The sequence below is a fragment of the Labrus bergylta genome, chromosome 3 (assembly GCF_963930695.1).
Source record: "Labrus bergylta chromosome 3, fLabBer1.1, whole genome shotgun sequence".
NCBI lineage: Eukaryota > Metazoa > Chordata > Actinopteri > Labriformes > Labridae > Labrus > Labrus bergylta.
In genome coordinates, this window is record NC_089197.1 from 27572469 (window position 1) to 27596460 (window position 23992).

At 39.1% G+C, this 23992-nt stretch overlaps 5 protein-coding genes across 5 annotated transcripts; 2 read left to right on the plus strand and 3 right to left on the minus strand.

Moving 5' to 3' along the window:
- Window positions 1-1583: 1583 nt before the first annotated feature.
- si:dkey-148a17.6 (uncharacterized protein LOC108190685 homolog) lies at window positions 1584-3296 on the minus strand. Its single transcript, XM_020651248.3, has one exon. It carries the CDS (start codon window positions 3020-3022, stop codon window positions 1937-1939), a length of 1086 nt encoding a protein of 361 aa, XP_020506904.1. The 5' UTR covers window positions 3023-3296; the 3' UTR covers window positions 1584-1936.
- A 139-nt stretch (window positions 3297-3435) lies between these two features.
- On the minus strand, window positions 3436-5402 carry LOC110001749 (leukotriene B4 receptor 1-like). Its single transcript, XM_020657290.3, has one exon. The coding sequence runs from the start codon at window positions 5346-5348 to the stop codon at window positions 4206-4208; it is 1143 nt and encodes a 380-aa protein (XP_020512946.3). The 5' UTR covers window positions 5349-5402; the 3' UTR covers window positions 3436-4205.
- Window positions 5403-5680: 278 nt separating this feature from the next.
- LOC109993364 (E3 ubiquitin-protein ligase AMFR) lies at window positions 5681-14057 on the plus strand. The gene is made up of 14 exons (XM_020646348.3): window positions 5681-5838; window positions 6042-6342; window positions 6435-6527; window positions 6625-6789; window positions 8108-8260; window positions 8885-8925; window positions 9405-9537; window positions 9637-9770; window positions 9878-9988; window positions 10315-10505; window positions 10590-10693; window positions 11308-11442; window positions 11659-11849; window positions 12215-14057. Exons 2-14 carry the CDS (start codon window positions 6088-6090, stop codon window positions 12369-12371), a joined length of 1863 nt encoding a protein of 620 aa, XP_020502004.1. The 5' UTR covers window positions 5681-5838; window positions 6042-6087; the 3' UTR covers window positions 12372-14057.
- Window positions 14058-14492: 435 nt separating this feature from the next.
- gnpnat1 (glucosamine-phosphate N-acetyltransferase 1) lies at window positions 14493-18314 on the plus strand. The gene is made up of 6 exons (XM_020642805.3): window positions 14493-14662; window positions 15540-15703; window positions 15926-15988; window positions 16203-16330; window positions 16596-16657; window positions 16823-18314. Exons 2-6 carry the CDS (start codon window positions 15550-15552, stop codon window positions 16968-16970), a joined length of 555 nt encoding a protein of 184 aa, XP_020498461.1. The 5' UTR covers window positions 14493-14662; window positions 15540-15549; the 3' UTR covers window positions 16971-18314.
- Window positions 18315-18320: 6 nt separating this feature from the next.
- On the minus strand, window positions 18321-23116 carry styx (serine/threonine/tyrosine interacting protein). The gene is made up of 11 exons (XM_020642692.3): window positions 22914-23116; window positions 22492-22524; window positions 22011-22064; window positions 21560-21657; window positions 21397-21457; window positions 21277-21313; window positions 21147-21186; window positions 20900-20950; window positions 20605-20677; window positions 19295-19388; window positions 18321-18902 (listed from the first exon to the last, which is right to left on the minus strand). Exons 1-11 carry the CDS (start codon window positions 23073-23075, stop codon window positions 18829-18831), a joined length of 777 nt encoding a protein of 258 aa, XP_020498348.1. The 5' UTR covers window positions 23076-23116; the 3' UTR covers window positions 18321-18828.
- Window positions 23117-23992: the final 876 nt, after the last annotated feature.

Here is a 23992-nt window from a genome sequence, read left to right on the forward strand (position 1 = left end):
AACTGAAAATCTGGATTTAACTATAAAGTAATCACTTTTTTGTGACCTCAACATGTCAGTATGTTAAATTCCAAGAGTATAGGCTTAATGTAGGCTTGTATTATTTTATAAAATTATTTCTGCGACCTTAAAAAACTACAGAACGTAAAGGTGTTGAATTAATAAGAGAGTGTGTTTACTCCTAGTGAAAGGCATGGGATTGGCTGAATGCACATTGATACACGGCTGATTGGTTTCATGTATACTTGCTGCTTCCTCATATTGTGAGAAAAGGTCTAGCATGTCTCAGTGTCCGCTGTATTTTCTTGTGTGCTCTCGTCTGACCTGTATTTCTTCGTCACGCCCTTTGCTCTCCGTAATTTTCCACAGTTTAAATAATCCTGACTCACTTATATTCGGAGGCTCCAGAGAGGTGACAAGTGCTGTCACAGTAAGTTTACTCATTCCATAGTGCGTGTCTTTCTCATACTGAGCAATCTTAATCAACACATCTTTAATGACCATGGCATAATTTGAGGCATTGGTGTCAACTATTCCAGTTGTTTTAAGTTTATTTTTAGCAAAAAAGTACATGTCTTCTTGACATGTGAAGAAATCCAGTCCACTTTAAGTCCTCTCTGAACTCTTCTTCCACTTTAACTGCTCCAGTGTAAATGCAAACTGTTCTCACATCATTTCCTGGATGGATGCATTCAGAAAAATACACAGAAGTGACACAATTTATTTTTTGACCTATTTTCAGTCTTTTGTATGATCTTTTTTTTTTGTATTTTCTCCATTTGCCTGTTACTGTTCATTGTTCAATGGGAAATAGATATAGTGAAGTGAAATGCTCTTTTACTGATAGAAAGGCCTCTGTATTTTCAAAGTTCTGTACGTTATGTTTGTCACTATTTTTATTTGGAAAATAAAATTTTAAATTCATGACCGTATTATGAAAAACCTGAATAAATAGTTATAAATAACCATACAACAGGATCGTGATCCACACTGAGCTGATGTCAATGTCATCCAGTTGGTGAGAGGTACCATGGCAACACAAAAACTTAATATGCTATTATATGAATAAATAAAACATTTCTAGCTGGCATATACATTTAGATAAGCTGTTGTTGAACCCTCCCACTGTATAGGGCTGACTTGAGTTTTATAAGACTGTGACAAACATTGAGACACAATTCCTCTTTTTGATGCTCTGTAAAGGAAACATGCAGTTTTTCATTTTGCAATCTTTTCTCCAAGAGGAAGTAAAAGAACTGACTGTTGTCTTTGGATAACAAATCAATTGTATGCTCAATTGTCATGAAATAATTCATTTACTCTAGATCTTTATTCTTGATTTTAAAATAGATAAATAAGCACAAGGTGAATTGAATAAGAAATTTTGTCAAATTAATTCATATCAAAGAGTGGGACTGTGTCATCAATGTTATTATTTCCCAACACAGAAAGAAAAAACAAGACAAGCTGTGGGAAAATCTCTCTGTTTCAAAAGTGTTAAAAAAATAAGAAGTGGCAGAGGAAACCACAGAATAACCAGCTGTAAACTTACTGCGCCCTGACCAATCATGTTACCATACCTCCAACAGGAACATTTTTTTTAATCAGAATAACATCAACAAAATGCCAAAAAAAAGGTCTTCATAAAGAAATGTACATTTAGACAGGTTTTAAGGAATATATTTTTACCATTCATATTGAATAAATGTAAGTACAGTATATACAATATATTTTAAATATGTTTTCAGTTTTGGAAAAAAAATGTTTAGAAAAGATATTAAACAGGTTGTTTACAGCATTGGACAATTGATTCCCACTTTCTCCACTTCTCCGTTGTTATTTCAAAGAAAACAAGCTTCACAACAGGCAAAATATCCTCCTAATAAAAAACTAACTTACACACAGCTATTTTTACAGAGATAGAAAACATGAAGAATCAGGATGGGTTATTTTCACACATTTTTACTAAGATATCCATTTGGTCTTTTGTTGTAGACACACACAGGGAGCTGTTGGTCTGGTTGCTGTGCCTCTTCGACACAAAGGACAATTCTCTGTTGCCCTCACCTGGGGAGGTGCTGGAGATGTGGCGGAAGAGCTTCTGGATGCCTGTGTCTCTCAGGGAGCTTCTGAAGGAGCGAGCTGCAAACATGTACAGGATGGGGTTGACAGTGCTGCTGATGAAGACCAAGGCCCCGGCAATAAAGGTCATGGTGCCCCTGACATCCTCCAGGTAAGCTGCTTCATCAGGGAAAGACTTCCCCATAGACAGGATGATGAGTGAGAGGACATTTCCAATGTGATGAGGCGTCCAACAGACAGCAAACACCACTACCACACTGGCAATCAGGACGGTGGACTTGCGCTTAGACTTGAAGGTCATCTGAGTGATTCGGCTGCACAGGCAGGCATAGCAGACTACCAGGATTGAGAAAGGCAATATGTAGCCCACTAGCGTCTCCAGCAGCACACACACCAGCTCCTGGGCCACAGAGGTGTAAAACCGGTACAGACAGTGCGCCTCACCAGAATAATCTGCTACCACCTGTGTTGGGATGATTGGTATGCTGAACAAGGAAGCTGCAGTCCACAGAGCCAGCAGAACCTTATTCAAACCTTTTTTCCTCTTCCAGCCGGCTGAGGCAAAAGGATAACGCACAGCCACAAAGCGCTCTATACTCATGACAGTAATGAGGAAAACACTGCTGTACATACAGGCATTGATCATAAACACCATAGCTTTACACATGGCTTCTCCAAACACCCAGGAGTGAGCGAGGGAGTATATCCACACAGGCAGGGTGATGAGGACCAACAGGTCAGCAACAGCCAGATGCAGGATGAGCACCACAGTGTGGGATCGCTGCTTGACGTGTTTTAAGATGGTCCAGATCACCAGCAGGTTCCCAGGAGCTCCTACCAGGAAGGACAGGCCCAGGATCACACAAGCCACCGCTGTCCCACCTGCAAACTCCTCGGGAGCCATTTCCTCAGTAGAATTCCGCTTAAATGAGAAGTTCATGGTGTGAGTGTGTGTGTGCTGACAAGGGCGTCTGCATGAAAAGAGAAACAAACTGCTACACAAGCAACTCTTCACTTCCCTTTAAGAATAGACGGCACAGGAAAGGGGTTTCCTCACCAGGCTATTAGAGACACAGTGTGGTGATTCATGTATGCGTCATAAGATCACGAATAAGGGTATAAAAAGAAAATTGTCGTCAAAGTGATTTAAAAAACTTTTGAAAATAAGTTTGAAAAAACGAAATAATGTCTGAAAAAAAAGATAGAGAAATATTTTTCCATAAGAGGCTAAAAGTCTTCTAAGTCAACTGATTGATAAACTAATAATGTACAATGTTAAATAATATTATCATTTTGTTCAAGTCAGAAAACAGACACGTTCATTTTTTTGTACAGAAAACATCACACTATAAAGAGGGTGACACATGTTTTAGTTTTTTTTAAATATAAACAATTCACCATATTTACAAGGTAGCCATTTTTATCTGACTTCATGCTCAGGGTGGGAAACTGAAATGTTGCTTTAAAGTCGAGCTGCTGTGTTGATTGGAAGTAAATAATCTCACCAAAAAAAACCTGTTTTAAACTGCTCCAAGATGAATCAGTCACAATATTATCATGTCACATTATCAAACAACGATGTTGGCTAGGAAGTGGTTACATATGAGCTAACGTCTAGAGGTATCTTGTCTAATTTGCTGTTTTACTTTAAAATATGGCTTACATCAGAAAGGATTTTCCCTATCAGCGTCTTTTCAGTTGCTCGACAGTGAGAAGATAAATGTATACCATTTTTTCTGTATACATTTATACAATTTGTAACCTGAAAATGCAAAACAAGAACTTTAAATTGGCATATAGGCCTATTCATATTATCTTACCACTCTTACTGTGATGTCAGAGGAAAATGGCCACTGTACGAATATGTCTGCCTAAATAAAGCAAAGAATTATTAAAACATTTGGTAAACACATGAACATTGCAGTCATGTGTTTGCTCTCATTTGACATCTAAAGGAAAATGGGGAACTGGGATAGTAGGGGGGAGTGAATAATTACATGGATAACTGTACATTACAGTTTTGTAGCATTGTTTTACATGTCATATAAAGGCTTTCAGTGCTGTTGATCATCTGCTCCTTCTTGATAAAGTTTAGTCCTTCAAAAAACTGCTTAATACAATTGTCACATCTCCACAACATCCCTGTGACATTGATTTTTCTCACAAAGTTGGACATCAGATCTTTCTGCTGCCATCTGGCTGCTCTGATGTTGTACTACCAGCTCCCTCATTTTGGTGGTGTGAGTGACCATTTCCTGGAACAGCCGCACCAATCGGGACTCCTCGAGACTCCCTCTCAAGCTCCTCGCAAAGAAGACGTATAACACAGGATTCACTGAGCTGCTGATGAAAACAAGGGCACCTGAGCTAAAGACAACACCTTCTGGCACACATTCATGATCTGTGCCTGGTCTTAGGATGCAGAACATATCAAAGATATTGATGACATGGTAAGGCAACCAGCAGAATATAAAGGCTATCACCACAGTGTGCACAAGACGCATGGATTTCTGTTTGGAGCTGAGGCTCATTGTCCTGAGCTGTGCCGCTACTTGACAGTAACAGATACTTAGAATGATAAAAGGGACAACAAAGCCCACAAAAGTCTCCAGACTAAACAAAACAATTGCTTGAGTAACAGAGCTGAATTCTTTGATGAAACACTCATTGGTTGCTTTGCTTTCAGGGTGGGTAAGTAAAGAAGGCAATCCTAGAATCAAAGCAAGGATCCACAAAAGTACAAGACATCTGTTCATAACACTTTTGGTCATCCAGCGCATCATTAAAAATGGATGACAGAGGGCTAAAAAGCGCTCAATGCTCATCAGGGTAATAAAGAAGATGCTGCTGAACATGCACACACTCATTACATAAACTAAGGCCTTGCAGAAAGCCTCACCAAACACCCAAGAGTTAGCCAGGGCGTAGATCCACACACGCAGGGTGATGAGGACCAGCAGGTCAGCATTAGCCAAATGCAGGATGAGCACCACAGTGTGGGATCGCTGCTTGACGTGTCTCAAGATGGTCCAGATCACCAGCAGGTTCCCAGGAGCTCCTACCAGGAAGGACAGGCCCAGGATCACACAAGCCACTGCTGTCCCGCCTTCAAATCCATCAATGAGCATTTTCTCTGAAGAAGACTGCTCTGTTGAGAGGTTCATGGTGCAAGCGTGTGTGCTGATAGAATATAGAGTCTGCTTGAAAAAAGAAAGAAAGTGCCGCACCAGCCAGTTTTCACTTCCCTTTACATTGAAAAGGATCATAAGAGAGTCCCAGACGTGATAGGTCAGGAAAGAATGTTTATGATTTTATGTAGGCTGAAATCTGTTCTCCCTTTGTTCAAACAGTCGGTTTCATTTTGATTATTGCAACTTTAAGACAGTGGACTCATTGCTATGTTTATGCCAGTGTGATGTAATGATTAACTCTGCATCTATCACAAATGTCAAAGGTCTTTATTCTTCCTCTTTTCAAAATGACAGAGTGCGTACACCCGTAGGACTGACAAACCCCACTGCAATAGTTAACCAGCGACAGAGGATGGCGGTAATGCAGTAAAGGACACAAACCTTAAACCTTAAAAGAAATCGTAGAAGAAGAAACAGCTTCCCGTCAGCTAGCTCCCCCTGTCCGGTGAAGTAAACATGACGATGTTGACAACTACGATGTTCTCAGTGCAGTCGTATTAAAACTATTGCACCGAACACAACAACTGGCGTTATAAATTATTGTCGACAAGGTTTGTGACGAACTGTAAGTAATGATTTATTATGAATCGAGGAGTAGTGCTTGCTATCTGTGCTAGCTACGTAGCTTAAGCTAGTGTTGGGTTACCTAACGTTAGCCAGGTGTACAGCTAATGTCAGGGGCGTTGACTGCTGTTAGCACTACTCGGGTTTTAACATGGCTACAGCCCCACTGTATTCAATGTTTTTTGTTAACTTCTGCTCTCACAGGTTGTTGGATTTCATCAAGCTGAGAATTGAACCATAAGAAACGGAAATGCCTCTGCTGTTCCTGGAGAGGTTTCCGTGGCCCAGCCTGCAGACCTACACGGCACTGAGTGTGGCTTTGCTTGCTGGCAGTATCTTCAGTGCCTACACCACTGTGACAGACCCGGGCTTTGGTGCCTTGGAGGCCGAGGAAACACCAGCTCCCACTGATGTGGACTTGGACCATCTTGACAGTGGGATCAGCAGCACAGAACTGGCCACCACTGTACTGTGGTATCTTGTCACTGATAGTCTCTTCGTGTGGGTAAGTGTCATCCTCTTAAGGACTTTGTAATGCCCAATAAGATGTTGTCCTTTCAGAGACCAAGTGTCACTTTATTCTCTATACCCCTCTAGGTGTTAGTCAACACTTTCTGTTGCTCTCTGATGCTTATAGCTAAGATGATTCAATACGTGGTCTTTGGCCCACTTAGAGTCAGTGAGAAGCAGGTGAGTCTGTTTACTCCTCTTGAAATTGTTTTATTATGTCTCAAAGTTATTTACCTTCATTGTTCAACTTACGTTCCTTTTGTTTTTGGTCCCCCAGCATTTGAAGGACAAGTTCTGGAACTTCATCTTTTACAAGTTCATTTTCATCTTTGGAGTATTGAACGTGCAGACAGTGGAGGAGGTGGTCATGTGGTGTTTGTGGTTCTCTGCTCTGGTCTTTCTCCACCTTATGGTGCAGCTCTGCAAAGACCGATTTGAATATGTAAGTATAAAAGTAAAACTAAAAGTTCACTTTTTATATTCTCCTAAAGGGCCGTAAAAGCGTACATCTAAGACTTGCTTGTGTGGAGACGTGTGGCAGTCCAATAATCCTCAATGAATCTGCTTCTGTTCCTATAAAACTCTCATCATTTATTTTCCAATGTAAGTCCACTTAAAATAGTTTCAACAAAGTTAGGGACATTATACCTGATATGATTGGCTAGACACTGAATGTAAAGATATATATATTTTTTTTTATCGTAAAGCTGTTTCTGGTGAAACTGAAGCATTATAGAGATGATATTGTTTCTATGTTTTGTTATGATATTGTATGGTTAATGATAGATAGGATTTATTACCTGGTCCTACGTATGATGCTCTTGAAACATGATAGAACTACACCTGCATTGTTTGTGGCTGCCATGTTTCTCATCAGTGCCTCGAATAATCAAGCGCTATCAAAAAAAAAGCTGATATTTGAAGACATCCAATGAATGAGCTTTTAAACTTAAGATGAGTGAGTGTCTGACAGCAACTGCACTCTATTTAGTTCTGGTCCTATTAATAGTTCCTTGTATTGGCTTGTTAGGCCACTGATACAGTTTCAGTCACAACATTGACATGACCCTGTATCAGTGCCCTGCGTGTTGGGGTAAACAAAATATCATATTTAAACAGCTCCATGCAAGCAATGAAATTTAAAACAAGCATTAAATTGATATGTTGCCCTTGTTGTAATGCAGACTTGCTTAGTGTACTAAAGGTTATTAGTGCTAACAGTGGTGTCTGTGAATGTCCTGAGCTTCAAGGAGCTCTGTGTTTGTGGAACTGTGTGATAGTCTCTCAGCATTGACTGTCAATCTACATTTTGAAATTTCCTTTTGAGTCTGTCAGTTGGGTTTAGACCATCTGTCTTCCTTCCTGTCTCCCTTTTTAGTCGGGTTCTAGCTTTGAGGTTTACAATCATGTAGGTCAAACTGCTAAAGAGGAAACGAAATGTAGGTTAAAATACTGTTGTCAGTGTGCTGGGGAAAAAAAAAGTTTGGTTTTTACAGAATCCATTAGTTGCTTCTATGTTGGTATTGATATCGTCATTCATATAACTTACACTGTTGTGTGAACTTGTGTGTTTGCTACAGAAAAAAACCTTTATATTCTTTTAAAAAAACGAGTATTCCTTGTGTGAGTAATTCTTTAAAGTGTCAGAGTAATATGTTCTACTTGAGCATTTAACCGGAACACACGCTCTTGGTCAAAAGTAACACATCTAAAATGAGAGAGGTGCAGTCCACTGAAGATGTGCATTTTGTTTCCCACAGCTGTCTTTCTCGCCCTCCACTCCCATAAACAGTCATGTGCGAGTACTTTGTCTGCTGGTCTCCCTACTGCTGGACTGCTGTGGCTTGGCCGTGGTCTGCGGTCTGCTGGGAGCTTCCCATGGCATGCACACCCTCTCGTTTATGGCAGCAGAGGTGAGAACCTTAAGCCACAGCTGTATAAAAAAAAAAATGGGAGCCTTCTGTGTGGGTGAAGGCATTTTGTATTTTAGGTAGGGCAGGGTCAGTAATGAGTTTTACATTTTTTATTGATTCCCATTTTCTTTTTGCTATTTACAAGCTTCAGTGTTTAGCCAGCTCTGCATAGGTCTTGAAACGTTTCTGCGTTCTAACCTCTCTTCATTTTTCTAAAGCATCTTCAATATTAATCATAATTTTTTGACCTTGTTTCTGGTTGTGAAGCTTATTAGAAGAATGCAGAGACTTTTTAGGTCGGGTAGAATCAGTGCCTACTGGCTCTTGGGCATTGACCACTTGGGGACTGGAAACATCTCTAATATATTTATTCACAGTCAAGCTTTTTCTGCTAAGAAAACAAGGGCATGTTTATACTTGATATTTAGGATTACATTCATAAAAAGGGGAGGTTTTGGCTATTAGTCATGTAACTGTTCTTTGTACCAGTTATATCACAGAAGATACATTTTTAATTTTGTTCAGACATCTGCTTAAATAACTACTTTTTTTTTCTCTATGTTGGGTTGTTTTCATAATACACGAGAATAACATTGTTTTACCCCTGTATACTTTCTTCTTCAGTGTCTGCTGGTGACGGTACGCACAGGGCATGTCATCATGCGGTAAGTCTCTTTAAAGCTTCACATGCACAATCAGCAGAAGTCTGGATGGCACAGCTAGCTCAGATTTAGATTCAGGGGCTTAAGTAACATTAACATCAGTGTGAAAGGCTTCTGTGTTCCAAAGAGGATGGTTATAAATACACAGGCAGTAGGAACAACTTTGATCAGATACAGAAGCTTAAGTCGTGTTAACTGTTGTCAGAAAAAGCTCTGGGGCTGGACAGCAAAATGTTGTTAAGAAAAAAAATTGCTCCCGTGTTGTCACCAGGGATTTCTTTTAACCCGTGTTACTTACCACTGGTTTTCTTCTATTTTTGAAGCTTTTTGGCCTAATGCTTCCCACATAGTGAACTCTTTTCTCATTATGTAGCTAGTCCACAGATTCATCCATGAAATAGCCACACCATCAGCAACACCTGACATGTGTTTCCTGGGCCTGTCATAGTCTGAATGAGCTGCTACTGCATGTCCCCTCACAGATACTCCATTCATTTGTGGGATCTCAACCATCCAGGGACCTGGGAGAGTAAGGGCACATATGTCTACTACACAGACTTCATTATGGAGCTGGCGATGCTCTTCCTGGACCTCATGCACCATATCCATATGCTGGTAAGACACATGGGGGACAGGAGTTGGATATCTGATTATTCTGTGTATTTGTTCTCTCTCCTAATCTCTCAACTTCACCCTTCATTTTTCTCTCATTAGCTTTTTGGAAACATCTGGCTGTCCATGGCGAGCCTGGTTATCTTCATGCAGTTGCGATATCTCTTCCATGAGGTCCAGCGTCGCGTACGCAGGCACAAGAACTACCTACGCGTTATCAACAACATGGAGGCCAGGTGTTACAATATTTTGATCAAAATGTTTACCTCGTGTTTTTGTTGCACGGTTTGTCTTTTGAAGCTTGTCTTTTCTGTTATTAAATGACTGAACTTTATTTGTGCAGATTTGCCGTTGCTACAGCCGAAGAGCTTGCAGCTAATGATGATGATTGTGCCATCTGCTGGGATACTATGTTGACAGCACGCAAACTACCCTGTGGCCATCTTTTCCACAAGTAAGGTGTTTTCTAAATCAGCCGGAGTATTTTCCATACAATGAGTCAATTAAGTAAACCATAACCTTAAGTACCATAAACAGGGTATTTTACTTGCAGAATCTAGCTGGCTCAACTGCAAGAATTGCTTGCTAAATATATCTCTACAGTAAAGTTGACAACAGAAGAGTTGACTTGATTTATTTATTTGACAAAGTTTTGCGGTCTGCTGAATACCCCTTTATCAGTGAGATTGACCTGAAGTCCAGATACTACAGACTTGTTCTGAGCTCTACCATAACGGTTGAGATAGATAAGATATAACTTGTGCCTCTCTGTAATTCCAGCTCATGTTTGCGCTCTTGGCTGGAGCAGGACACATCATGTCCAACATGTAGGAAATCACTGAACATTAATGGGGACGGGGGCCAGGCCAGAGGCCAGCAACAGGGTGGGGAAGACAATATTGGCCCAGCAGGAGCTGCTGCAGATGCTAGACCACATATCAACCAACACAATCACTTCTTCCACTTTGATGGTGAGTCTAAACGAAAAGACATGTGGTTACATCAGATCCTATTGATGTGAGAGCAAATTATATAATCCATACAATCCCTTACAGGATCCCGCATTGCAAGCTGGTTGCCCAGTTTCTCAGTGGAAGTAATGCACACCACCAACATCTTGGGAATGGCACAGGCCAACAACTCTCAGCTCATGGCCATGGTGAGTCCGTGTTTGCCCTGGTGTTGACTCCATGAAAAAAGTGACACCGTTATAGCTATTTTAAGGACACTTGCTGACAGTTTCTTTTTTACTTGATTTGCATAAAATCAATGTTTCCATCATCACTTTACCTTAATATTTACTCCTAATATTCTTGAGTAGCTGCTCCTTGGTTGTCTATGATGCCAAGATGTTCTTCATGTCCTTACTTTGCTCTAGGGGTGTTAGAAAATACTGACCTTGTAGTTGTCAGGTTGTATCTGTTATAATAAACCGAATTGGGAAAACTGATAATCCCTTTGCTCAGACTGCATAAAAAGTATGACTATGACTTTGTCTTTGCAGGAATGACATGAATACAATTTTAGATCCTTCAGTTCTGATTTTATATGTGTGTACCAGATTATTGACAAAACACAGCTCTCAAATAGTTTTTGAGTACTAGGTTAATGCTTGTCAATACAATGATAAATGTTTTATTTAACCAACAGAAACTCTGTAATACTCGAGAAGATGCAAAGCATATTTTAACACCCACAGATAGGCCTCTAGTTTTGTGCCTAAATAAGTTATCTTTTGCTCTCTTTGCATTTGATGCACCTCCTTGTCATCAGGCCCATCAGATCCAGGAGATGTTCCCCCAGGTGCCCTCCTACCTAGTAATGCAAGACCTGCAGCTGACCCGCTCAGTTGAGGTCACCACTGACAACATTCTGGAGGGACGCATCCAGGTGCCTTTCCCCACACAGGTATGCACATAAGTCAACGTGGGGGGTTGTTGGCATGTTTTTCTAAATTATTTTATTGAGACATCTGTAAGAATGAACTTGTTTAAACTGTTCTGCAATAGCCGTTTTCCAAGTCAGTTCTTCTTTTATCTTTTTATGTCGTTTACATTCCTATGGCTTTTCTTGAAGTTAAAAGCAAAATTCTTGTCACATATTTAGTCTGTGTTCCTCTCTCAGGCTATAGAGCGTGGCCCCATACAGGTGGGCTCTGCATCAGATGAGCAGGAAGGGCCCAGTGGAACAGACGAGCAGGGCTTCAGTGAGCCAGACAACATGGAGGTCAGAGGAGGTCGCTTCTCTAAGTCGGCAGAGGAGAGACAGAAAATGTTAAAGCAGAGAAAAGAAGAGCTGCTTCTGCAAGCTCGCAGGTTTGTACACTACTTGTTCTCCACCTATGGCAGGCATGTCAAATTGTGTTAATGGTGAGAAGTTGATAAAAATGTATGCATGTGTGTATTTTAGGTCTTAATAAATTTGGCATCACAGCTCATCTTTGTTTGCATAAAATAGACCTTTCCACAGAGATCAGTCTTTGAACAAAGGCTGAGCAAATATAATGTTTAAAGGTCTTCTTTGCTCAGCTGTCAGACCAGTTTAAAGGTTGATTCATACTTGACTAACAAGTCGTCAGTACATATGATCCCTTTTGCTAGAGGTTTTTGGTTGCCTGTTTATTCCCATTATCTTGCTTTTTCTGTATGCATGATGATTTATTGTTTATTACTTTGTGTAGGATATATCTCAACAAGAGTCCAGAGGACCAGGATGATGATTTGCCTGGACTGGAGGAGGACATTATTCCTGGATTGGACTTGACTATGCTGAGACGTAGAACCATGGCAGCAGCTGCAGAGAGACGCATGCAAAATCAACAAGACCCAGCACCCTGAGACACAGCTGGGCTTCAGCAGAGGAGTCATCATCCCAAGAGGCACCAATAGAGCTATTTGCCCAACCCCCTTGGTCCATTTCGTGTACAGTCAGTGGTCATCAACTCAAAAAAATATATTAAAAAGCATAACAAACATGGCCTTTGGACTGTTTTGGGCTACTGTGAATGGTAATGGAGTATTTGGAGTGTCCACATTTTTTTTGCGTGCAAGTCAATAAATGCAAGGTTATGTTACCCTTTATTCATGTGCCACACATTACAACCACCAGCTTCAGTGGGGAATCAGTATCTGCCATAGTTGAAACTGTTTTTTTAAAATAAGCATGCTTTCCACTCAGAAGAGTCTTTGTATGAGATGTCTTCAAAGGTTTCATCACTAGCTGAAGTTTTTTGGGTCTTTTTTTTTTTGTTTTTTATCAAAACTTTTCATTTGCTGTTTTGCTCATTATGGAAAGCTACATTATGTCAGATGATGAAGCTCATCTGATCTGTATCTGTGTTATTATTTTACACGTTTTCAACTGTGAATTAAGTGTAAGCAAAATAACAGTTTGTTTTTGTTTCTTACTTTGAAGTAAGAGAATGTCACTTTAGTATTGTTCAGCCTTTCTGTCAAATATGAATGTTTCTATCAAAGTTATGCTGCAAACAAAAGTGTTTTGGCCCCCATGGGTTTTTCCTGTACTTAGTGTGTAATATCATCCATTGCGTTTTGTTTGTCAACAAGAGGAGGAGTGGGCATGTCAGACTTTGTTTTTCTTACATTGCCCTCTTGAGAGGCATAGGCATCAAGAGGGATGTATTACATTTTGAATGAGTACAAGAGGTGTCCTCCTCTCAGTCTTTCTTAATCTACCATGTTTTACTTAACGTTTTAGTCTGAATAAGAGTATTATTTCCCTCTAAATAATTTAGTATAACAATGAACTCCCTGGTCTTATGGCCTGAATGACTGAGAGCCTTTATAATGATGTGTTGAGAGTGTTTGATATGTGCGCCTTTGTCTACTCACACTGAGGACTTCTAATTCAAAATCACAGCGAAAATAATCATCCTTTGTTCTAAGATCTTAATTTAATAATTTACAGCAATGCACAACATGAACTAGGCCCTTGAAACATTTTTGGTAATGTCAAATTCTCCTGAATCCCTATCTGATGGAGACATATTTACGGACACCACAAATGGAGTTTGGATTGTTTCACTTCTTATTTCAGTATAAGGGCAGTTCGGGTGAGATTTGCATGAATCTAGACAATTGATTTTGCTTCCTTCCACTTTATCCCAAAGAGCAGCACACAACCCTTCCACTCAAAGCTGAAGTGTTGTGATCTTATTTTGGTTTGTTTTCTGTTGCTCAAACTCTGTTTGGGGGGTTTGGAAAGGATATATAGGATTTATTTTCAGATTTCACTTTGTCATAGTGCAAAAAAGAAACTGGACAATTTGTTTTCTTTTTCTTTTTTTCCAACCGCTATTTAAAAGTTACCACAAATTACTTTGTTATTCATGGGGTATCTTTCATAAGCATTACTTATTTAATAATTTTGACTAAGCTTTCTTGTATTTTGTGCCTAAATCAAGAATGGTTCAGTTATGGATAATTTCTGTAAATCTAGATTTTGTAAGATATGTTAATACAAAGGACTCAATAAACAGAGCTTTTAAAGCTTTTTAACAAAAACTGTTATTTCATATTTCTTCTAGGGGGCCTATCTCTCTTTTTTACTGACTTTTTCTCCGAGCAAACAGAGATTTCTGTAGATCTAGGGACCAGAGCTGTGTGTGTGTGTGTGTGTGTGTGTGTGTCCTGGACTGTCAAAGGCATAGACTGAAAGGTAAGTCGATGTATGCAGCTGCAGTATTAAAACCGACATTTATTTACCAAGATAATCAATGTGTTAGTCTGATTAGAGTCATACATAGCATATATTTATTTAATAGGGACAATGCAATTTAACATCATTTCAATACAAAGCATGAAACTGATGTGCTGCATAAAGAGTATATAGCTATTGCTAATTTCCAACTCGTGTCCCCAGTTGGGCCTTTGTGTACTAAATTGGGATGTAAACTATAACGACGTATTGACGTCATTTGGTTGCGCCCCTCACCTCCAGCGTCTCTGCCACGTCACACAGGAGGACACATGCCAGGCGGAAACACCCACGCTGTTGAGTTTAATGATGAAGCCCAACCTCATTCAAAAGTAGAAGAATTTCTCAGTTGTCATTATACGAAACCTCAGTCTGGGACTCGTTCACTTGTTCTTGTTCGTTTCTTCTTTTGGTAAGTATTTAAAGGCATATGTCTGTTACCTAGCCGGCTAGCTGCTTAGCATGTCAGGCAACCCAGAAGTAGGTGAAACAAAGATTTAATGTGACTTTTGAGTTTAATTACGACACCACTGGGGCTGGATCTTTTGCTTTGGTGAGCTGTCACAGTATTAATGGTTTGCTGCTAACGCTAAACATTACCTTTCTGACATATTGTGGTCTGTGTTTAATTATGTGGTCAAATGTAACACTGTCCTCTACAAGGAAATAATCTTAATCTTAACAAGCCCTTTAAACAGCCTCATAAAGACTGTACGGTCGGGAAAAGATGACATCACTGTAGTGTAATTACGCTTCGCTGCCATGGTAACTAGATTTAAGACCCGTCTAAAACTTGTGCCTATAGGTCTGTATACAAGAACAAGTGTTGATAAAGCTCTTAAAGTCATCAGCAGCTTCACTAATGATGTTACCTGTTGACCTATCCAGGACTCTTCTCATATTACATATCCTGGAACAAATCCTGAAAAGGAAATCATGAGTGAAGAACAAGATAGAATGGTGTCAGATTTTTTTAAAACCTAAAAATCAAAAGGTGAACATTGTAATAAAATTGTTTTAAAATCAAGTGTCCTGTTAAGTATTGGCTGTTGTTAAGCAAGTGAAACTGTATTTGTCAGGTCAAAGTTCTGCGCTAGAACAAACATAATGCCAATCCAGCTTGACTCTGTGACCATGTTAACCACCATTTATGCTTAAACTGTATCTTAGATGGAGAGAAAAGCTTTTAAATTAAATGTGGAAAATTTCCTTACGCACACTTTTGGGTGTGTATGTCATTGGACTTACCTGTTTGTATGTGTGGACTTACCTGATTGTTTCGTACGCAGAGATTGAGGAATGCTGCTGGACGAGACTCCTCTCTTTGAGCCCTCCCTGCTTCAGGAGCTAGACTGGAGTAGTAACATGGTCTCATTCTCACCCCCACTCTCCCCGTCCAGCCCTGGAGAAGGCCTGGTGCTCAGGCCGCTCTGTACAGCAGACTTTAACAGGGGTAAGTCAGAGATGGAAGGAATAATACCTTCATGTTTTGGTACTCTCAGGATCAGAATCTGATGAACACATAGATAGCGCTGAAGTCAAAGTCATAGTGTTTGTCTTTGACAAAAAACAAATACATAAATATATTGAAAACAGATAGAAACTACTGATATGAAAAGATATGGAGTCTAACTTCTTGGCATTTCGCCGTTTTTTTTTTTGGTCTGTGTTTCAGGATTCTTCAAAGTTTTATCTCAACTAACTCATGCAGGTGACGTCACACCTGAGCAGTTCACGAGTAAGTCATGCTTAGCATTATGCTGCCCCTGTAAGTGGGATTTTTGATTATATAGTGCAGAACTCTCATCAATATTACAATTTGTATTTTAAATGCTTAAGTGTTTTAACTTCTCAGATCCCATATTTAAGAGAAAGAACCCTCCTTCTAGAAATCACTTAAATTACAAACCTTTGTAAATAGTTATATTTATATGGTGTCTGTCTTCTTCCAGAAAAGTTTGAGCACATGAAGGCAACAGGAGACTATTACGTTGTGGTGGTGGAGGACACAAATCTGGGACAGATTGTTGCCACAGCCACATTGATCACGGAACACAAATTCATCCACTCCTGTGCAAAGGTAAACTCCAACTCTGCGAGCAGTTTGTGCATATTTCACAATGAAAACAACAGAAAGAACTGTACATGTCAACGAAAAACTGATGCCATAAATGTTACTTATTAATGTGGTGATTATTAGAACAGCAGTAATAAATAGTTAACCACCATAAACCAAAGGAGGTCACATTCACAATTGCATGGTTACAATACATTTTTTATTGACCGGGAAAATGCTCAAAAATCAAGTGTGAATTGAAGCGCCCTCTTCTGTGTTTGGTTTGTAGAGAGGCCGGGTGGAGGAAGTCGTTGTCAGTGACGTGTGCAGAGGGAAGCAGCTCGGCAAACTGTAAGTAGACCTGCTGGAGTCTGACACTAAAACGTTTTGTTCTGCCCTTTTTTAAAAATATTCAACACCTTTTATTGGTCTCAATGAAAATGATAAGTGCAACAGAATTAGATGGACATTCTTTGTATACTTTTTTCAACTCTTTTTTTCTGTCCCTTTTTATAGGTTAGTTTCAACCCTGACTCTTCTCAGCAAAAAACTGAATTGTTATAAAATCACTCTGGAATGCGCAACCAAAAATGTAACCTTCTACCAAAAGTTTGGCTACACTGCCTCAGATGAGACTTACATGCAGTGTCGATTTTCCGACTGAGGACAACAGGACCTTTGAACCTTCACTTTGGGGTCATGGAGTCTAAGTTTACACACCCAGTGACATCAGAAGTTGCATTTCCAAATTTGTCTTTAGACTTGGCAGAGCTGCGAGGATGAGCATTTCAGCATACTTGAGTAAACATAAATGACAACCTAATTCTACATCATCTTACACCCCTTTGGTAACCATGGCTACCTCAGCAGGGTGGAGCTCTGGCATCATCTCTCTCCCCCCCCACCATCTGAAGAAAGGAAGTTACTGTGACTGTAATGTTTTACTGTGTTTCATTATAAATATGAATCATATCTGCAACTGCCATGCAACTAACTCTAGGTGAATACTTTTGCTTTGGGAATGAATGGTAGCAAATGAAATTATGTTTCCAAAGCTTATAGTCATTTAATAATCCACTACAAGACCACAGCTTCTCATGTTCACCAGAAAAACCAAGAATGCTTGAAGTAATAACTAATGAGCAAGACTGAAGCTTTGTCTCATTAGTCACCAAGAACACTTAACCAAAGAAAAGCGGCCTCTTCCTTTACTGTGTTGTTACTTTTCTAACGGGTTTTACATGTTTTATCTTTTTTCTTATTTGTCTGCTTTGGGAAAAGTGACCTTTCTGTGAAAGTGGTATGGCTGGACTACAATAAGACATAAAGTAGAACTATCTAGAAGTCTGTTGATAATGTAGAACACTTCTAGTGATCAGAAAGCTTCCATATGCTGATGCAGGGGTAAAGACATTATACAGGTTTTATATATGATCGATATTTTTAAATGATCACAAACATGACATGGATCAAAACGTGTTGGGTGGCAGATTAAAAAAAATGTTTTTTTTTGTATAAAGATGCTTATAATGCTTATGTATTTGGAGATTAGGGTAAAAATATTTAATGTAATTTATTTCCAAGTTGTTTAATTGACAAAATATTCTATGATCTACGACATGTGCATTTATATTTCTACTTGTCAAATATATCAAATGTGTTCAGCTTTGATTGTAAAAAGTGGATCAATAGTTCTGCAGACACTGTTCATGATATTTTAAAGTTACTTTGAATTTAAACGATTTTACATTGCTCTTTTTACTGCCCCAAATGTTTCGAAAGTCTTAACAGATTTCAGCCCTCGATGTACTCACATGGTCCCTTAGATCACCACACAATATGTTAACATGTACAGTAAGATCTCCATTTAGAGTTACAGAAAAATTAAAGAACAAGAACCTGTAGTATAATCTATATTTACTACATGTGACTGCTAGTTGCAAATTTAAAATGTAACATTTTGTAAAGAATGTCAAGTTGTGAAGCAATTATAGAACATAAAAACACAGCACAATACGGAGTCAGACTTCTTTTTTAATAAGCAGTGAGTTATTTTCCATTCCTTAGTATCCCACATTGAGTCTGATATTAGTCTTTTTTCCTATTACTCCCATGTTAAAGGCATTAGCTAGTCTTCTCTCATGTCCTCCACTGGGCGACGTCCTGGCTACTTTTCCTTTGTCGACTGCCCCATTCTGGTCGTCTACACAAATTCAAGTATTGAAAGTGCATTATTGCAATACTGTCCCGCTGCAAATGCAAAAATGCTTTAAATACTATAAAACTGCAAAAAATCTCCCATCAGTGCATACAGCTTGAGAAAAGAAATTATCAAATATTCCCAATCCCCATCACCACTGCATGTCTCAGACACGAGTGGTCCCGCTCCCTCCCTCGTCCCTTCCCCTTAGAAAAAGTTCAAATATGTACATTTTTAATCCCATTAAAAATGTAAAAAAAAAAAAAAAGAGAATAAAGTATTGAGTGCACTGCGCTGCCACACGGCAAAGTATCCGCAAAGCTCATCCGTTCTGCGCTGCTGTGACCTGCATTGCTCCAAAGTCATCATCTTCCTCCAGGCTGCGTTTACGGCTCCCTGTTAGATAAACACAGCAAAGAATAACTTAAGACATGCAGCTTACAAATACAACAAGAAAACTAGATGAAAGCTCACGAACTAGACCCTGAACACTTCATGATCTGTATCGAAACAACATGATGTGAGACCGACTACAGCTGATCTTTAGATCTCCAAAATTTTGAATACAACGTTGAGTTTTTTTTAAATAGAAACATTCATGTTGGTGAGAAAAAAAAAAAAATCAGGTTATGAAATCCTCCATGGTCCACACAATGTAATTTGCTTTCATTTGAATTTGAAAGAGCCAAAGCTTCAACACACATGTTTTCTCCTGTCCTACTGAGAGGAAGAAAAGACTGAGGAAACAAACATCTACAACTAACTTAACGAGTGCATCATGTACAAACCTGGCATCCCAGCTTGTATGGAGAAGGACCTGCCTAACTGCATGGGTGACATCATTTTTATGGTCAATTTGGCTAAGTAGATCGCTTCATATTCCTAGGAAAACGAACACACATTAGATTAAAGGAGGTTAGCTTCTTATTCATTTAGACCATGTTATTTGTATTGGGACAAATATGAAGCAAGTCAATGCTAAGCTAATGATCAATGCCCGATCCTGCATGGTTCTTTAAAAAACAGGAAAAACAAAACAAAGAATTCCTGAGATCAAACCTACATTCCACATAATAATACATGCAAAACAGAAGAAAGACCACAAACTAAACCCGACCCTGGAAACTGGCATGACTAACAGGAATATTTCAGTTTGATTTCATTAGGATTAGAGTTTACACTGACACTGTGAGCAGGGTGCAGTTTTACACTCACACAGCTTTAATATGTAACATTTATCTAACAATAAATATTAACTACTGGAGTTTGTCTCTTGCTTGTCTGAATTCACAAATCCAAAAGAGCCAACTCATCCTTCTATTGAAAGAAGGACTGTGAAATCAATCCCCATTTGATAACTAAAGTCTGAATGGCAATAAAGAAGAGAAATGATGTCATTTAAACTAACAATACTTTCTCACTCACGTGTACACTTGACACTCTGGATGGCTTTCATGCAGTCAGAGGAAGCTCAAGATAGCTATTAGCAGCCCTCAGACTATTTGTTTCCAATTAAGTGGTGGAAAAAAAACAACTGCTATCTATTTTGGATGCAGGAGACATGTGACGAACACCCATAGTGTCTAAAACATGAAGAAGAGCAGATAGACATAAAAGCTGAGATACAGCTCATTAGCACTCTTGGATATTTATTAATTTATCACACTTTATATTGTTATCACACATTTTTCTCAGATTGTGCAGGCCTACTCGACAGCCAGATGTCAGATTTACTCTTTGCCTGCAACATAAAACAAGGCTTGACTCAAAGGAGACTGTAGAGACTAAAGATTGGAACATAACATCTGCAGCATCACACCAGAAGTGGATCACTCGTAAGAGAAAAGGTCACTGGAATAAGCCTGATAAGATCTACAGCCATATTATTCACATCCACTCTTATTTTCCTTTACTTTTCAAAAGGAATGCTGCTGTAAGTACTCAGTCATATGTGCTCTGACATGTTAATGTCAATGAGCTCGGGACATCATATTTTCTCTAATCACAAGTTAGAACTGGATGGATTTATGGATTATATACGTTAGTTATTTTCTCTTTTGATTAATGTCATTTGTATATGTCTTCAAGTGAAAGTTACCTGTAGCTGATGCACAAAGCCCACATTGGGGTTAATGCAGAACCTCCTCTCTTGAACGTGGCTGAATGCATCCCTAAAGAGTGAACATACGATTTTACAACCAGAGCCTCAGAAACATCGAGTTAAAACACTGCAAACAGCAGCAGTGATGACAAGCTGTCAATGTAGCAAGCACCTCTATATGTGATATACTTCATATTATACTCCGGTATGTTTTTATAGGATTATATAAACTATTTATTTTCACTTCTACCAGGTGGAGAAACTTAATGTGAGGGAACAAAAAAAATCTTACCTGTATTTCATCCCAAATGTTTCCATTAGGTATGCAATCACTAAGGCGGCACTGAAAGAGTGAATCAAAAGAGACAGTTTGGGTTTCACAAATATTATTTTGGTTCTCTGCTGATCCAAACTCAGAGTCAAAGAGAATTTAAGACTTCAAGAATAAAATTGGCAGACGTGAAGCCAGTGGATTAGATACAGTGCATGAACAAGTTTATTTATATGAAATGGTATGATACAAAACAAAAACAACGCACCTTCTTGATATCCCTGCATTACCATGAACCAGTACCTTTCCTTAAAACACAGAGAAAAGTTCAGTGATAAGAATGTTTTTTTCCTACTTGACTTTGTGATTAGAAACATAGAAAGTGCATCCCTCCTTACCTCCTGTTGCTAAGCAGCTATCAATAAATTCTTTAGTCTGTTAGGGTAAATAAGAAACAGAACATAAGGCGTAATGTAAATTTAATTGAAGGACAAAAAGAGCAGATTTTTCAAACTTACTGAAGGGAAAAATCTTATTATATTTTCCACTGGATTGTCAGCAATATCTAACACAAGGTATCTGAAACAACAACATTTAGAACATGGGTCAGCATTTCAAAGTCAACATTTCAGACGACAAATACAGGCCGCTGCTCACGTTAAAGAAGAAGCCTTTACTTACCTAAATGAATGAGGGAAATTAGGTTTGATAAAATTGGCTTCAATATCTTGGCGGACACAAACTATATGTGTTATGCCCTGTCTCTCAAGAATTGGCAGCTACACAAAAGAGGGGAAAAAAAAGCAGGGCAAGTTTATTTGCATCGCACGTTTTAACAACAAGGCAATTCAAAGTGCTTCACACAAGACCACAAAGAGGAAACGAGGAAATAGGTTTAAAAATCATTCAAATAAACCATTAACAATCACAAAGAAGATCAAAAAGGAAATGTCTTTGAATATAAGATCCAAAAGAAATAAGGAATAACAACATGGAAATTATACAAAATATATAAATAACCTCAAATTTGTAACATGAGCTTTTGAGCAGAGAGTATATCATGTATTTATTTTTGCTGTGTCACTGTCTTCAGGCTCCACTGGTAAAAAAAAAAAAACAGTAAACACATTACCTTGCTTTTCATTGCAGCAGAGTAAGGACCTAAAAAGAGCCCTGGCAAAATCTCCTGGAAACACCGAACACAGAAAGTCATCAAGTGACACCGATGATCGACAGCATGACTCTAACACCAACATCATGCCTTTAATAACTCATGTGTTTGCTTTGGGCGTTACAGCTTTGCATTTAGTGATGGACTGCATGATAACAGCGTCCACACAAAGACTATCAGTCAGCATATCAGTTCAATAAGACAGTCTATGCCATCTTAGCCTTCAGTGTTTGGTTTAATAAGCTGCACACTTAATGGCTTTTAGAACTAGAGCTGATCTTAATGGTTAATGGAAGAAACCATGACACTGGTGTTGATGAAGATCGAACAATATTGCAGATATTTAAAACACTATTCAATATGAAGGAGCAGGAATAGAAGTAAAGCTTTCTCCTGTCAGGCTCATTCTTCCCTCTACAGACGACAGAATCATTTAACATACCTGCATGTCCCGTCTCATTGGATAAGCCCAGTCCTGTTGAAAGGGAGATTGATATGCATCGTGAGAACTGCGGTCATTTTTTGTTTTGTTTTTTTGTACAAGTTGTCATGTTGATGTGAGAGTTAATACTGCATGTTTTCAATCCACCGGACAGGGTGAGATATGTAAAGTTCTGTACATACGTGGCTAATTCTTGGAGACTTTCTATTTGGCACAGTTAACATTTAAGAGACGTCGGAAAAGACATGAGATATGTTGGATAGACAAAATTGTGCAACGTTTCCTAAAACAAATAACAGCGGGGCGCATATTTGAGCTGCCAGACAAACAAGGCTCTGGAGCCGGGGTTAGCTCAGGTTAGCCACACAGACACAGAAGCTAGCGCAGGCGGCTCTCTCTCTCTCTCTCTCTCTCTCTCTCACCAAAAGCTCCTCCTTGGTCGCGGGCAGAGACGGGAACTGAAGTTTGTTCTCCTCGTCCATCCTGCTGTCTCTTCGGGTACCACTGGTTCTGCGCGCGGTATCGATGGTTTTCGCGGCGGGGTTAACTGGACAATCGATGCAATTTGTTTTGAGGCTCCACATGTATGTCCGCCATGCTGTCCCCTGACAGATGTGTCACATGACCGCACGGCAGCCAGCGAACAGGGCTCTTTGAAAGTGGGGACGGTGCAACAGCGACGTCCCGCGGGCGATTTAGGAAGCGCACTTTGGATGAGATAAATCATTTTATGAAAGGTTTTCCATCCCTGCTGCGATATTAAAAATTAATCTCATTTCAAAACACAGAGCACACGACAAAGTCCATATTCTGTATTTTATCTGTAATCTAGTATAGCATGCTCACTGCACCTTAATCTGTATATGATAATCCTAAAAATATACTTATATTTATAGCATTTATTTATATTTATAGCATCCCATTAATCCAGCCACCCATATATACCCAATAATTCACATTTTTCGTCTACATCTGTACATTTTGTAATTACTTGTACACAGCACAGATTCTTTCTGCTTATTGCACTTCTGGTGAGATGCCAAACCTCATTTCGTTACTCTGTACTTGTATATGTGTAATGACAATAAAGTTGAATCTCATCTCTCATCTCAAAATGCATTTTGAACATTCATCTGCTTTGTCCAAATGAGACTGGATCAGTTTTCAAATAGCACAAATACATTGTTGTACTCCAATAATAGGATATGATAGGATAATACTTTATTGATCCCCAGAGGGGAAATTCGGGCGTTGCAGCAGCACAGACATGTAAGCTCGAAATACACATTAAACAGAATAGATAAGATAAATAAAAATATAAATAAGGGGTATATACAAGTACAAAATGAATGATGAAGTTAACTATGCATGGAATTGAGACAGTATTTGCAGAGAATTACAAGATAAAGTGACAAGTGATGATTAAAGTGACTTGTTATGATAAATAGCAGCGAGTAATGTAAAACAGCAGAGAAGAGAGGCAGTACACAGTACTGCAGAG